The 15,693-nt window shown below is 36.4% G+C and overlaps 1 protein-coding gene across 2 annotated transcripts; it reads left to right on the top strand.

Annotated features, from left to right (window-relative positions):
* The first annotated feature begins 2,102 nt into the window (after window positions 1-2,102).
* On the top strand, window positions 2,103-9,379 carry LOC116711508 (uncharacterized). Of its 2 annotated transcripts, XM_032550837.1 has the most exons (13): window positions 2,103-2,360; window positions 2,447-2,591; window positions 2,949-3,062; window positions 3,151-3,295; window positions 3,897-4,045; window positions 4,153-4,286; window positions 4,661-6,443; window positions 6,608-6,752; window positions 6,828-6,941; window positions 7,035-7,179; window positions 8,387-8,535; window positions 8,626-8,765; window positions 8,846-9,379. In XM_032550837.1, exons 1-7 carry the CDS (start codon window positions 2,255-2,257, stop codon window positions 4,807-4,809), a joined length of 942 nt encoding a protein of 313 aa, XP_032406728.1. In that variant the 5' UTR covers window positions 2,103-2,254; the 3' UTR covers window positions 4,810-6,443; window positions 6,608-6,752; window positions 6,828-6,941; window positions 7,035-7,179; window positions 8,387-8,535; window positions 8,626-8,765; window positions 8,846-9,379. The 2 variants fall into 2 exon arrangements, with proteins under 2 accessions (XP_032406728.1, XP_032406727.1); XM_032550836.1 differs by lacking the exons at window positions 2,103-2,360; window positions 2,447-2,591; window positions 2,949-3,062; ... (1 more) ...; window positions 3,897-4,045; window positions 4,153-4,286 and having other exon boundaries at window positions 6,226-6,443.
* The last annotated feature ends 6,314 nt before the right edge of the window (window positions 9,380-15,693 follow it).

Raw genomic sequence — 15,693 nt, forward strand, 5'->3', positions numbered from 1 at the left:
GTGTTGTCAATAAACGATGCTTTAGTGTAACTATGGGATTTATTGTTGCAAAGATCTAAATGAGTCATAATGTGAATCACAACATAATCCCAAAGTGACAGTGATCTTTATTAATACCCATCATGCACATATCCCTCATAATGAAAGTGATCAAAAGTGGCGGGCGTGTAATTGGATGTGATTTGGCTCATTAGATGATGAACAGCCAACAAATTGGGCCTTGTCCTTTGCCAGCAGCCTGGGTCACAGTAATAACTCAGTCAACATGAAAGAGTTGTCCATTCTAAGCTTTAGAGCACAACTTCAACTGACACCAAATATTGTTTCGACTGTAAGGTTTGTAACAATGTCAAGTGTTCTTTCGGTATATTTAGCTTCAACAGAGTGGGAAGAGCTCTCTGACTTAAGTGTCATGAAGAGCTGTAACAGCAGAGAGCTTTTTATCCACTCTTCTATGATGACTATCAAATATAACAATTTGTGTCCTGCAGCATACCCACATGAACACTGATTGAATCTGTGCTTATAAGTAAAAAAAAGCTTTAATCTGGAAAAAAAACATTATAAATAATTAGAGACATGTCAGAGGAATGCAATCTCTTAGTATGCGTACGGTGTGATGCTGTTGTAGTAAACAAAAGTGGGCATATAGCTATTGGATAATATGACCATAAAAACATAACTTTAGGGAACCCTACTGCCAAGTTCCACATTATATTTTCAAATTAGACTTTACCAGTTGGAGCGTTAATATTTGCTTTGACTTGTTTTACTTTTAAAAGCAAATTAAGAAATAGAGCCTTTTCTTATGCATATCCAAAAGATAGATTCTGCTGCTACACTTAAAAGCAAACCAGCAACTCCACCTCTTAATTGATGAAAATAACACAAAGGTTTTGGAGTGGCCTTGTCAAAGTTCAGACTTGAATTGGATTGAGATGGTGAGATCGTAGCTTAAATAGGCTGTTCATGCTCAAAAAGTCTCGCAAAGCTTGATGGTAATTGTTGCCACCAAAGGTAATACAACTAATTAGTGGATTTTAGGGACAATTAGATGTGCACAGCACTGTATAGAAGTGTGAACACAACACTAGTTCAACCTAAAACTCGATGAACATTTTTGTGCCTCAAGCATACCTGGGCCAATGTTGAGTGGGTCGTTAAAAAGAAACAAAAAAGAAAAAATTCCGACATTTAGAGCCCTAGATTAAAATACTTCACATAATCATAGTAAATGATCACCATGGAATCTGCTTTGTTGGAAGCAAATACAAAGAAATTAAAAATGACTCATAACTTGTACATAGCATTGTGTGTTTTGTCTCCTCCTGGCAAATGGAAATCCACTCCAGCTACATTTTCTCAAATCTGTGCACTATTTAGATTAATAAAACATTCAGAGTAGTGGTAAGTCTCATCTCCTTAACTGACCATGTATTTTCATGCAAATTCTTCTGCAAGCTGCTGGTCCACACAACTCTGACAGCTTCACAATGCCACCGTATTAAGCAATGGTGCCACTGTGTGGACAAAAGCTACACACACAAAACCTGCAGAGGCTTATCTTGACTTAAAAGGAGTCAGCACTCCTTTTAAACAGAATTCAAATATTAGCCATTCAGTTACTAAAAATGCAACCTGTATTTGTACCCACCCTAAAAAGCCAAAGTAGAGACTGTAGTAAAAATGCAGCAAACATTTAGGGAAATATAGAAATGAACAATTTAATAAACTTTATATATTTTTTACTAAACTATGAACAAAAAAAACCCGACAAGTTTGTGGCACATCTGTTGTCTTTACAGAAGAGGAAGTTTGCACCCTGTCAACCATGGGAGATCATCACTCTTTCTTTATCTTTGTTAATTTTTGAAAGCTTTATTTCTTCTTTTAGTTTATAAACTCCCCACTGCAGCCTTCAGGGTAACCTAGTTTGTGTTGGACACATTCAACTCTTTCTAGTACTTTTTATACAAGTTGGTCTTTACTCTTCACCCTGCTTTTAACAACAAAATAACAAACTATTTATGACAGAGGGAGATAACAGACGCTATAAAAAGGACACACCGTGACACCAGTTATGATAGTTATGACATCTTGTCCTTCCCTGTTATACGGCTGAGACTTTACTCCGTTTGTTGTTTAAGAGCCACAGGACAGATGAATAAAGACAAATAGATTCAACTTTTTTGTATTTTTAATACTTTTTCTGACACACTTTTCCTCCTGTGGATTTTAACCCCTCAGGGTCACCATGGTAAACCACAACCCACCCAGGATTATACTGATGTTTGTCGGATTATTTACCTTATTTCCTGCAATTACTTTAAACTTTCTTTCAGGCTTTGGAGATTATTCAGGTGAATTTTTTTTGTTTTACATGAATCCAGTTATCTCAAGGATTTTAAAAGGATTCTCCAGAATAAATAGGTAACTCTCAATGCAGGTGTCTTCAGGCAGCGTACAGAAGATGTCTCACTCAAGTACATAACATCTGTAACTCCTGCTCAGTGGACGTTTTTCGTGTGGGATTTCATTTACTTTTGGTTTTTTGCCATGTTTGTGTACTTGTTGGCTGGACTTTGTAGAAGGTAATCACTTTTTAAAAAAAATATTTATTCAATACAGACAACACAGACACATTGGTGTAAAACCAGATGCTCAATTTTCAACACTTTTGAGTTACAGATGGAAAGGTTCTATAGCTTTTTCACAGAAAGAACATTTCTTTCTGTTTTAATACTTTACAACACCCTGCTGTCCTGTCACGTGGGAAATCACACTTTGTTGTACTGAGTCAATTTATTTCTCCTCAGTGCACTCATTTTCTCTTTACACCTTCCAGATTGCTCAAACATCGCATGAAAAGACAGATTATTTCCCCACAGGCTCCTTCTGTTTGTCGACATGTGCTTAGTATTTAACTGTATTATCTCTGCCCAGTGCAGGAGTACATATGAGTGGATGTATACCACACCTGCAGTGTTGCCTTATGGGTTTCATGTCAGCATCATCATTTACCTTAGCTTGAACATCACCTGGCTCTTTCTGTATGACAGAGAGTAAGTATGCTAACTCACTCTAACCATCAGGCTCCTCCTCTTGTCATCTCTTTTGATTCATAGGAACATTTTATTTCTCTGTGTCCAGGATGCTGCTCCCAGTGCTCATAACCGCAGCTCTAATGACACTAACTGATTACATGATGCTATTTTTCTCCTGCCATGGGCTAAAGATTTATGGTGCCTGGCTGAGCAAACATCGCAACGCAGACCTCTGGATGTTCAGGATATTGGTAAAACTATAAATATAGGGCAACATTCTTTTTATTTGGCCTTTGCAACATATTTGCTATGACGGGTATGACTAAAAGCTTGTAAATCACATTCTGAAGCCAGCTTTGATAAGTAATTGTAAAAAAAAAAAAAAAACACATTCATTTTGATGCTGAAAATCATTAAGGTAAATTGTAACGTCTTCTTTCTTTTTACTTCCCTGTTTCCTATTTTTATCTTGTTTTTATCTGCCAAACTCACCCTTCGAAGTAAAATCGGGTTGACACTGATTTGTCGAACTTTACCAGTTGAGCCTAATATTTTGAAAGTAAAATATAATTGAATTATATTTTATTCAATAAAAATATTATTGAATAATAATGAGGGATTATTTTTTACAATTATTAGACAACATAAAAGCAGCAGATTGTGAGTGAGTGAGTTTGACAGACAACATAATTTATGTATGTGTTCTATCTGATGCCATAAAAACACAAACAACTGTTCACAAGCAAGTAACTTTAAGAATATGTAAATAAATTAACCAAAAACACACATCTTTGTAGCATTTACTAACTGGTTTTTGGTTCACTCAAGCTGTCTCTCATTGTGTCAAAACAGGTACAAAATGGAGTGGCAGTGTATGCCACTTGGGGGACACTCTCCACTTTGCTGAACCTGACAATCTACTTGCAGCATCAGACGGAAGCATCTCGATATCACTGCACAATGTTGTCACTGCTGCTGCTCCTGATGGAGCTGTTAGTGTGGTGAGTCTGACTCCCAGCTGCCTTATGTAGTTTAACTGCTGCTGTTGCTTGCCATAAGACAGGAACAGAGGAAAAAACAAACCTTTTTTGTCTTCTGCTGCTTTCAGGTTTCTGTTGGAGAACTTCTATCTTGATAAGCACCTACGCTATACTGTGACCATCTACCCTGTAGTTATCCTGTGGCTGACAGGCATCCTAGACAACAATGCATCTCCTGGTACCAATTTGTACATCCTTGAAGGTAAAGTTTCAAGTGTGCATCAATATTGAAAAGATAAAACAGATAAAGCATTGTCATTTTGCATGTATGATTAATTGTGGGCAGGTTGTGTTTTTTTAAGAAATAATTTTATTATTGAACAACTGCAGTGCTTCCAGTATTTCCTAAATGTTAATGAACCTCAAACATGGGTGCTTAAGAGAGTACAAGTGAGGTGTTAGCTTTTTGGGGAAAAATATATGTGTGGACAATTATTGGGAAAATATTAAAGTTATTACTCAACTAAATGAAAATGAAAAAAGGTCTCATCTCACTGTAAATCTGCTGTTTATGAAGGGCCTGCAAGTTCCAAGATCATGTATACTTGAACACTTGATTTCTGTCTCACTCTGCAGTTTTGATCCTGGTGATTGCCTGTGTCCTGCTTGTTGTTCGCATCATCCTGGTGGCGTGGAGGCATCACAAACAACCTCTTTACACGGACAATGAACTCAGTTTGACTCCAGTGGAAATATCGTTGTCACAACCCAATCTTTTCCTATGAATACTTTCCTGTAATGATGATAAAATATTACATGTACATAGAAAGAAGAATTTTTACATCATGAATGCTTAGGATGTCATTCCACTTTCTTAAGAAAACGTGAAACATCATGCATACCTTAGACTGCTGGAGATAGACACCAGTCTCCCTGAAAAACTGAAAGAATAAGCAGATTTGGACAATGGAAGGATGTATACCTCTTGGAAAAGTGTTGTACAATGTTGTTTGTTTATAAATGACAACAACAATATAACTTTTGAATACACTGGAATAACTTATGGGAAATAAATTACAATACATTGAGGAGTGGAGTGTACTCTGCAAGCATGCTTTTTTGCAACAGTTAGAAAATTGAAGCTACAAGTGGCATCACCAAGTCATGATAATGAAACTGGGTTTCTACTGATTTTTTTACTCTGTTTCATGTGTATGAAATATTTTCTATCTTATCATATCAAACATACATGGGTGGAGTTTACTGAACAGCACTAGGGACCATGTGTTCTCAGATCAGACTAAAATATTGATTGGCACCGCCATTTTCTGCAGTGAGGACCCTGTGTGTGACACAATTAGGTTAAAGGACAAAAAGCCAAGTTATTTACACAATAACCTGGAACTAACATAGTTCTACGTGATACACATTCCATATTGTATGTTCTATATCAAAAAATAGCAATATCCACTAAAATTAGAATATGAAAGAAAAACAAAACATGCATTTTTTTAATTAATAAAACTCTATATTGTCCACTTAAGCTAGTTTTCAACATAAATTCCAAAAAATGTCTTGATTTTTGTCACCTACGTCCATAAGGGATTTTATTTTTGGTCATGGAACATAATATATTTATATTCTTGAATTTTCATTTTGCCCACAGGTTGCATTAACATTGTTAATACAAATAAAATTCATAGGTGGAAATCATTGAACTTGCTTAGGAAAACCTCTGAAGATAAAATCCAGATAACTATATAGTTTTGTAATGATTTAATCACCAGAGGAAGCATACACCGTGTCATTACACTCCATGTGGGTTCAGAACTTCTGTAAACAAAAAGTGACATGTAGGTTTAAAGTCAAGAACCTGAAGTGCTTCATTGACAGCTGAGAGCAAGTCATATTTCATAAGATCATAGAAGTCATGTACATGAATGAAAAGGGGCAGCTAATAATTTTGACACTATTAAACTTTATTCTTGCTGGGAGTTAAATGTATGGCTAAGAGAACAATAAGTTGTTAGAGGTGTTTTTATTAGTTTTGTAATAAATGTTTAATTAAAAATAACTATATTTTTTCTCCTTGGAGAAATTCTATTTATGGATCCAGTAGTTGGACTCAATAACCAAGCTGTTACAACATGTCATGGAAAAGTAATCAGAGCAAGATCATAAAATTTCTCAGCAAAAGCCAAGTTCCAAAGTCCCATGAACAAGATAATAGTACTAATGCGTTGTCTTCAGAATCTCCCCTCTGTAGTCGATCGTACAACGACTTCCATCATGTTTCCCCGGAACGAAAATACTGGTTTCCATTTAGCGATGCACGCTGGCAGCATCTTTCTTGCAATCATCACTCAGATAATCTCAGAAGTCTTTTTTTACCTGGCGAAGGAAGACAAAGTGCCCAATGGTGAGTGATACATCATGCAAGCATTTTTCAATCATGGAATTAAAACTCAAAGATTGTAGGAATCAAAGAAATGTTGGTGTCTTCTCACACGACTTTTGATATTAGTATTTTTGCAAGATCGTGAGTACACACAGATTAATGATTATTAGCTTTTCTGTCCTTAGCTGTTTTTCAGACTTCATCCTGGAATGTGTCCAAGACTTTCTCCCTAGAGTTGACGATGGACTCGTGGTCTGAGAACTTCTGGATCTGGATTGATCTGTGGTCTAAAATGTGGCTTGTTTATGCAGCTGTGAGCCTCTTCAGAAGGTACATCTGCGGTGCAAGAATAAAGGTTGTTTTTTGCCAGAATTTCTGATCTTGACATTGCTCTCCTGTATATAGAAATGTACTCGGCCCCCAGTCGTGCAATCCTGAAATCCACCCTCCCAAATTCTTTCTGATGTGGACTATCATAAATATTACAAGAGTGTGTAGCATGCCTATGTGGGATAGACAGTAAGTTGTGTGCAACACTGCATATCATGTGGCTAAGACTGAACAAGTAAATTATTTACACCAGTAAATTAAAGCTATTTCTGCTTTCTACAGCTATATCCTACCAGCAGTGTTGTCTAGGTGGATTTTACCACTTCACAGCTTCTACATGCTTTTCCTTTCCTACTCCAACCTGAACAAGCATAAAGCCTGGCTGGCAATCAACAACCCTGGTGTGATTCCATGGACACGTTATCTGGTGATAAGACTGTGACGGCTGTTGCAGTGTTACAGTGCCTTCCAGTAACCTCAATAATCCTTGAACTTTTTCACATTTTGTCATGTTACAAGCAAACATTTGTATGTATTTTATTGGGTTTTTATGCAGTAGACCAACACAAAATATTATCTAATTGTGAAATGGAGGAAAAACATGAATGTTTTTTTTCTTTACAAATAACAATTTGAATAGTGTGGTATGAATATGTACTCAAGGCCTCTGAGTCAATACTTAAGAAGAAGAATCTTTCACTACAATTACAGCCACAAGTCTTTTGTGTTATTTATTTTCTAACAAAAGTAGGTTTTCTTTGATAAAGACCAGGGGTGTTGTCTGGGTCCCACTTGCAGCCCTTCGATTGTTTTCTATGGCTTCTGACTACTGTTCATGAATAGCTCAAATTTCACACCCCAACTTTACACAATTTTTACTCAAAATCACACTAGTTAAATACAGCAAGAGTTTTCAAAAGAAAAGTAGTGTATATCCTGTTCTTATTGCTCACAACAGAAAAAACAAATATCCACTTATACACTTTTCTTTTGATGAGTCAAAGTTTCAGAGTCTTTTTAGGTTTCGATCTGTGACTTAGAGACCTTTTCGCTTACTTAAGACACATTTTCATTGATTCAATCAATCAAGTAAGTCAATAAAGTTTAATTGTACAGCACATTTCAGCTACAAGGCAGTTCAAAATGCTTTACATCATAAAAACACAAAAATCAACAATCGAAACATTATATTTTGCCAAGTGCCGTCATTACACATCAAAAATGTAGGTTAGTGTTTAACTTATTAAGGTTCAAAAATAACTCTTAACATGTGGGGTTTTAGTCTAGATTTAAAGGAGCACAGTTTTTCAGTTGTTTTACTATTTTCATTCAAAGTGTGATTGGCGGGACAGGACTTTAATTGAAGGTATCAGAGTAAAGGGGTTAAAAATAAATGCAGGTCACACTTTTACGATTTTTATTAGAAAAAAAAATAAACTAATAAAACCAGTGATAATTTTCCTTTGTCGCCAATTATGAACTGTGTTGTGGTCTATCAGAGTACAAATCTGGTTAAAATATACTAAAGTTTGTGTTTGTATTTTTGAAACATTCAAAAGTTTGTGAGGTATAAGTTATTTTGTGAAGTGTTGATGGAAGTGAAAAATGATCAATGTTCAAATCCCTTTTTTTAGACACAGAATGGATTAGCTGTGTTTGCCTGGTGGTCTCTCTTTCATTCTGTGGTGGGCTTTGGCATAGTGCTTAAATATTATGCCGGTGTGCAGGACCGAGTGGCCAGTGCCACTGTCCTTTTCATCATCTCCGTGTTCATTATTACATGGTAAGGGCAGAAATTCAGAACATATTTTGCTTGGGAATATAAAATAAAAGAATAAGAAACGACTGACCATGTTTGTTGCTAAACCTACAGGTTCATCCTTCAGAACTTCTTCTTGATCAAGTACATGTGGCATACATTCAGCATTTATGCCATCCTCATTCTGGGACTGGGTGCAATGTTCACCAGCAGCTACTCTGTCCAGAATTTTTCCATAAACACCGCCTTCTGTGGTAAGTTGAGAAAGTGTGATGAATTATCCTGACAGACCACTACATCATGGAGTTTCACACTGAGCATTTTGCATCTTTAGGAGTCCTTATGCTTCTGATAACCATCATGAGCTTCATCCATTTGTTCTCTGCATGTCTGGAGAAGTCCCACAAGCCTGTTGCTGCAGAGCTGAGACTTGAAGGCTGTGAGACCGTGTGCAAACCAGAAGGGAATATTAAAGCCAAACTAGAGAACTGAGTTGAATTGCAAAAAAAAAAGAGACCATCATTTGATAAATAGATTTATTTAAAAGAACACAATAATTAATTCCGTTGTGTGTCTGAACAAACCTTGTGTACTGACCTCATTCGCTGAAAATTTTTAAGTGTGTGGTATACATCATTCACCAAAAGGTGGCAGCAAACGCTTAGATTAAAATTGAGAAATTTAAACTGGAGCTGCACCAGGAGATGGCACAATGATGCAAGCCTTGCATTTAACATGCATAAGGAAAAACTGTTTCTAAATTAAAAGAATCAATACTGGCCTTCTACAGATGTTAATTTTATTAACCTATGTGGCTTGAATTGTGCTGCATTGTAAACTCTCAAAATAAACGGAGTAAAGCTTAAAAGCACAGTGTGTGTGTGTGGGGGGGGGGGGGGGGGGGGAGTGCCTGGTTGTGTTTACATAACTATAAAATCCTCTTAATAAATTAGAAAACATCTGTATTTTTCAGCTCCCTCTCTGCTCCTCTCTGTGACGCTGTACCAAAGACATAATCACACTCAAGTTTAAGAGCTCTCTCTCTCTCTCTCTTTCTCGACACTGCTTAAAGAATGGAATATCAAACATGCCCTTTGGCTTCAGGGAAGAGCAGCTCAACCTTTGATGAGGACACTGAGCTTTATTAAAGTAATTAAAGCAGAAGAAACAAAGACAAGAGCTCGTACAATGAATGTGACCCTGGCAGTGACATTTGTTCAACAAATAAAGATTTGTTATGCAAAATGGATACTGTTTTGAAAGATGGAAATGCAAAATTCTGCCATTTTCTGCATCATCCGGTTAATTTTATTTCACATATGCTTGTTAGGTGTGTTTTTCTTGTTCTTGCCTGCCAGCACAAGGTTGCATTAGTATTTGAACACAAACATTAACTTGTAAAACTGGCCTCTGTGGTGGGCGGATGTCACTGACCCTCATCATAAGCTTAAATTGGCAATTTGTGCAACAGTAACATTTTTCTTATCTACAGGAGATTATTAGCTCTGATCTTTTAAGGCAGATAGATTTGCTTTGAGGATTGTTTAAAGACACTATATCAAAACCAGAAGAAAAGCTGCTAGAGATCCTGCTTACATGCTCACACATTCTGTAAATATGTTATGGATAAGGGATTTTTGAAACATTTTTAGTCTAAACCTCATACTATTACTATTGTAAATACTCTCTCTTAAATAACTGCAGCTGTTTAGCTGCTTATTTCCTATTTACTCTGCGTAAATTACTCATTACTCATGTTGTGCAAAGAACACTTCTCTTCTTACTGTACTTTGCTCCCCTTGGTTATTTTTAAAGAGCCACAATAAACTTATTTTTCTCAGAAGAAAACAGCTCAATTCAGGAGATAGTAATTTATATACACTGATCCTTTGTTGAGATTGTGGAAAAAGAAAAAAAAAATCCATTTTCCTTGTCAGCTGTCTTGTGCAATGTGACTCTGATGTTTTCCAAGCTGTGCTGTTTTATTTTCTGTTAAACATGGACAGAAAGGAAAAGAACAAGAGTCTAACAACAAACCTTACCTACCTAGACTAAGCACAGGACCGACCACCCTCTTGGGATTACATTTTATGTTTTATTTGTGTGCTTTTCTGTGTACAACTACTGTAATTTGGATCTAGAAGAGGGAGCAACCTTTTGACAAGATTCACTATTGTGTCAAGATTTTGCTTTCAGTTGATCAGCTTAGCTAATTGGTGTAATTGTAATCAGAGATGGAATTTTTATTTATTCTTTTGGTTTCTTAGTATCTTAAAATACATATATTTTTAAGACTTTTTACCTACATAAATGAAGGTGTAATAAAAAGAAGAACAGAGCATGCTGCTGGGTCATGCAGCATGCTCTTTTCTTTTTGGAGATCACACAAAGTTTTCCCTGAATAGTTGAAGAAAAACATAGTTGTTCTGCCGTGTAAAACCTGTTCACACAGAGAAGGCAGATTCTCACAATATGATTGATGGAAGTGATGTGTGAATTGTGTCATCCTGTGGCATTACACTCTGGATTTTGCACAAAAAAATTACAAATTGTTGTCTTTGCTCAGTATCTGGGGCTGAAAACCTCCAATATAAAAACATCTCTTCTCTGCAGGCAATTAATGCAGACAAATGTATTTATTGAACAAGCATGAAATTCTTTCATTTGGAGTCAGTATTAAACCATCCTGCAAAAAAAAAGAAGAAAAAATGTATAAAAGATCAAGAAAACTTTTTGTTTTCTCTAGCTTATTCCAATTCAATTGATTATGCTCTTTGTTCCCTGCTAACTGTTTTCTGGGTTCCTGCTGCTCCTTGTAATTGCGAAGCAGATTCGGCGCTACGCTGGCCTGTTCCCCCTGCTGTTTTTAAACAGAGGGAGAGCAAAAAGCAGACTTTTACAGCTGAATTCACTCCGTTCCTGTTCAGCAGACAGAGACCTATGGATGGAAATCTGAGACAAAGACTGGTGGAAGGCAGTTCTCTTTGCTGAATTTAGATTAACCCCGACATTCACACGAGTTAAGAAACACAGAAAGGTTTGCATGTTTGTTTTGCTCCCACAATACAGCTGTGCTTTAAATGCCCTCTTAATTAAAATCCCACTTCCCTTGAAGAGAACCCAGAGTTTTATTTTAAAATTAAAGTAAAGTTTGATTTTATTTGGAAATCAAAGTCCCAGACCTTGAAGGGTTGAGAACCACAGAATCCCTGTTACTTGAAGTCCAGTGTGAAGTTTCCACAGGCAGTGATGACTTGGGGTGCCATGTCATCTGCTGGTGCTGGTCTAATGTGTTTTCTGAATTTCACAGTTAAAGTCGTCTGGGAAATATTACAAAACCTCATGCTTTCTTCTGACAAGCTGTATGGAGATGCTGATTTCATTTTCCAGCAAGAATTGGCACCTGTCCACACTGCCAAGGCACCAAGGTGATTCAATCACTGTGGTGTTACTTCAGTTGATTGGTCAGAGAGCTTGGCTGATATGAACCCAGGAGAAAATCTAAGGGATACTGCCAAGAGGAAAATGAGAGACCCCAGTCCCAACAATGCAGATGATCTGAGGTCACTTTCAAAGCAACCTGGGCTTCCATTACACCTCAGCAGAACCACAGACTGAATACATCCTTGCCATGCAACACTGAAGCAGTAATTAATGCAAAATGTAACTCAAACAAGTATGGAGTTCATAGATACTCCATACTTTTCAGAAACTTGACATTTCTTTATAAAATAATATTTTTAATTGATCTAATTCCAGTGTTTGTTGTGGTATTAGTAGTCCCAAGATGCATGCCACAGTTGCCATCTTCATTACCATGCTTGCAAGCCAAATAAGCATACTGCAGAGATTCAAACGGTCTGGATAAAATGATCCATTATATCACATCATGTTATAAGATAATTGAAAGTAATAGATTAATAATTACAGATTTGTAAAACATCTAATTAACTTACAAAGGCTAGGTATATAAAAAAATAGTTGTTACTTTCACCTTTACAAAATCCCTGTTAGTGGTGAAGCATTAGTGTTTCCTAACTAACTAGAACATTTTCAACACCCACACATTTTTCTAAGGAGCTTCCGGTTTAACAGGACACTCTGTCTGTTTCACCTCCAACAATTCACTGCACCAGACCAGAGGATTAAAAATATCTTTGGATTTTCACACAATAGTCTTAAGATGCTAGGGGGAAAAGAAAAACATCTCAGCATGACCATAAAAATGAGATTCTCCTGCACTGTGTACTAGCTGCCATGGGTTCCAGAAGGTATAATCCCATTTTCTTCAAAACATAATTTTCAGTGCTTGCTTCCCTGCAAAACAAATGATAAATGCCCAAGTGGTAATTTTAAGATTTCAGGTGAAGGCCAATAAATTGGATGGCGCTCGCGCACATATTGCGCCACAGCTTTATCACATCTCTCTGGAGCTCTGCGGCCAAATCCTCCCTGGGGTGAAAGACTGGCTGAAGGCGGCAGACGTGTTGCGAGAACTGGTGGTATTTCACTGTCTGGCAGCCCTGTAATTGTTTCTGTACTCTCCAAAGACCTTACCCTCCATAAGAGAAATAACCTAGATATGCAAATGTGTATTCCCAATTAATTTCATTCATATAATTATGTAGAGGAAAGAGATTGGGTTGGGGAAGAAAAAGAAGTGTTACCTTGTGCCAAGTTGTCCTCCCACTTGAGCCCTCCTGCTCTACAGGGTACAGCTAAATTAGCTTAAAATTTTGAAGCATGCTTGGCTGCCCAGATGAGCATCAATTATCTCTAACATTTTAATGTGAGGTCTTCAGAGTCTGAAATCAACAAACTGTGCTTCTGGCAGGAATCAATGCAAGAGGCTTAAATTCAGCAGCTACGTTCCTAAACATGACCCCATTTTCAGATATTCTTAAAGCTTAAATTAAAGTAGAGCTTTAACGTGAACCAAAGGGCTGCTCAGCATAATGCTCCTTATAAAGGAGCTGATCTAAACTGAGGAAAGCAGTCTTTGTTTGGGACAAGAAAACATTCACAGCTGCTGTGTATTTAAGAAATGATCTCAAGGAGTGTTTAGAGAAAGCAAAACTTTGTTTTCGATTTAATGTGTCATATGTGGGGTATGATGTGTCTTTGAGCAATTATTATGAATAATATTTTTACTGCACCAGTGATCAGGTGAGAAAACATTTCCACACAATTTAAAAACAAAACTACAAAAATTACTTATAGAACTTTCAATTTCAGAACATCATTTGCAAATGCCAAATGGTGACATGATTCTTGCTGTCTGATTAGTTTGGTAAATGCCATCCTCATTAAGGTCTCCTCATCAACTAAACCAAAGGAGGTCTCATTTGTCATTGTGAACACTAGGGGAAAAAAAATCTTTTTAGTACAATTATGCATCGTTTGCAATCAACCATTTTTTTTTATTTTTTTTATGATTGTCATTCAAATAAACATGTATGATCAGTATGGACATTTTGAGAAAAATATTAAGGTCTTCATTATAAAATATATAAATATATATTTTAAAACCCCTGAACATCCATCAGAGTCCTGGTCAGTTATGTATGAATGATTATAAGCTTATCATAAAGTACAGTGATGTATTCCTCCTCTTAACAAATTTACTTAATATTTATAGAACCAATTTGAGCAACCAAAGATGAGGATTACATTGCTTACAGAGGCAGGTGGAAATTTAAATTAATTACTCTTTGTAAGAATGGCCAAACTGCTTCATAATTCTGAAATGTTGACACCCAATGCAACATGCATTGGAATTTTGAAATTCTCAGAGTAAGAATGCAGAGTTTTATTCAGCCAGGAGAAGAGGAACCCAGACAGTTTCCAACAAAAAATGATCCTCCGTGCTGAAAATAAAGTAAACTTTTTCAGTATTCGCATGCGCTCATACGCACACACACAGCCTTAAAATTTTAATAAGCCTGTATTCTTATTGGAAAGCATGCGTTGACTTAGCTCACAGGTGTCACACTGAAGTTTTTAAGGGCCAATGTCCTGCAATTTGAAGACATGTCTCTGTGTCAACACACATGGATCACATAATTAGGTAATTATCAGGACTCCATGGAACCAGAGTTCAAGATGAGGTAATTCAGTCAGTTGATTTAGGTGTGTTGGACTTGGGACACATCCAAAAGTGTGCAGGAAACTGGCCCTCGTGGAAAGACATTTTTTACTCTGTCTCAATTAATTAACATTCTCAATTAACTAACATTCTTTTAATTAATGTTGATGATGCATTTTATTTGTTAGCGCCTTTCAAAACTCCCAAGGACGCTTTACAAGAAAAAAACAACACACAAAAAAGGTAAACAGAGGTAAAAACGAACAAAAAAGACATTATATCTTCACGGATAAAATGACAAGATGAAATAGAAACCATTACCCTAAAATGTCATTAAGCAATAATTTTGAATTACAGCACTTTTTGGACCACAACTGAGAGCAGCCGATGTGATTCACACAAAAACAGAAGTTGTAATGAACAAACTTTGGATGAATTACATTCAAGTGGTATTCTGGGTTTGGTGCATTTCACAAAGCTAATGGAGCAACAACATGCATGAGGCTGACATATTTACTCTTTGCTGGTAACAAACAAACTTAAGAAGCCCTCAGTATTTCAACTGTGGCACACAGATGCCAATTAGTTTGCCAAGACAATTAGAATATATGTAAATGCTCTGAATTAATTAATCCCATGACACACGAAGACTAATTAGCCAGTAATCCCTGACTCCGTTTTTGCTCCATATTTAAGACAAACCCACCCAGTCCAGATACGGGGACAGGAGATAGAAAAGTGTGAAATCTGTAAGAATAATTATTCTTTTAAACGGATGAGGTTTTTTTTTTAACTATATTTGCCTAATTAGTGGTGATACAATTCTGTTTTTGCAGATGTGCATTTTAAGATATCTTCTAGGACTAAGGCAAACCAACAAGGGCAAGGTTCATGTTAATCAAAATATATGCACTTTAAATTACAGTTGTAATTAAGGCAAGCAATAATTATTATGAGAATGGTTCTCTGGTGGTCCATGAGTAGCTTAAATGAGACAGAAACATAAATCATTTATAAGAATTATGACTACTGAGGATCTTTCAGAGGTTTTTTTTTCTTTCTTTTTTTAACAGTATTGCTTTTAATTTTTACATTCC

This window comes from Xiphophorus hellerii, chromosome 21 (assembly GCF_003331165.1).
Source record: "Xiphophorus hellerii strain 12219 chromosome 21, Xiphophorus_hellerii-4.1, whole genome shotgun sequence".
Classification (NCBI taxonomy): Eukaryota; Metazoa; Chordata; class Actinopteri; order Cyprinodontiformes; family Poeciliidae; genus Xiphophorus; species Xiphophorus hellerii.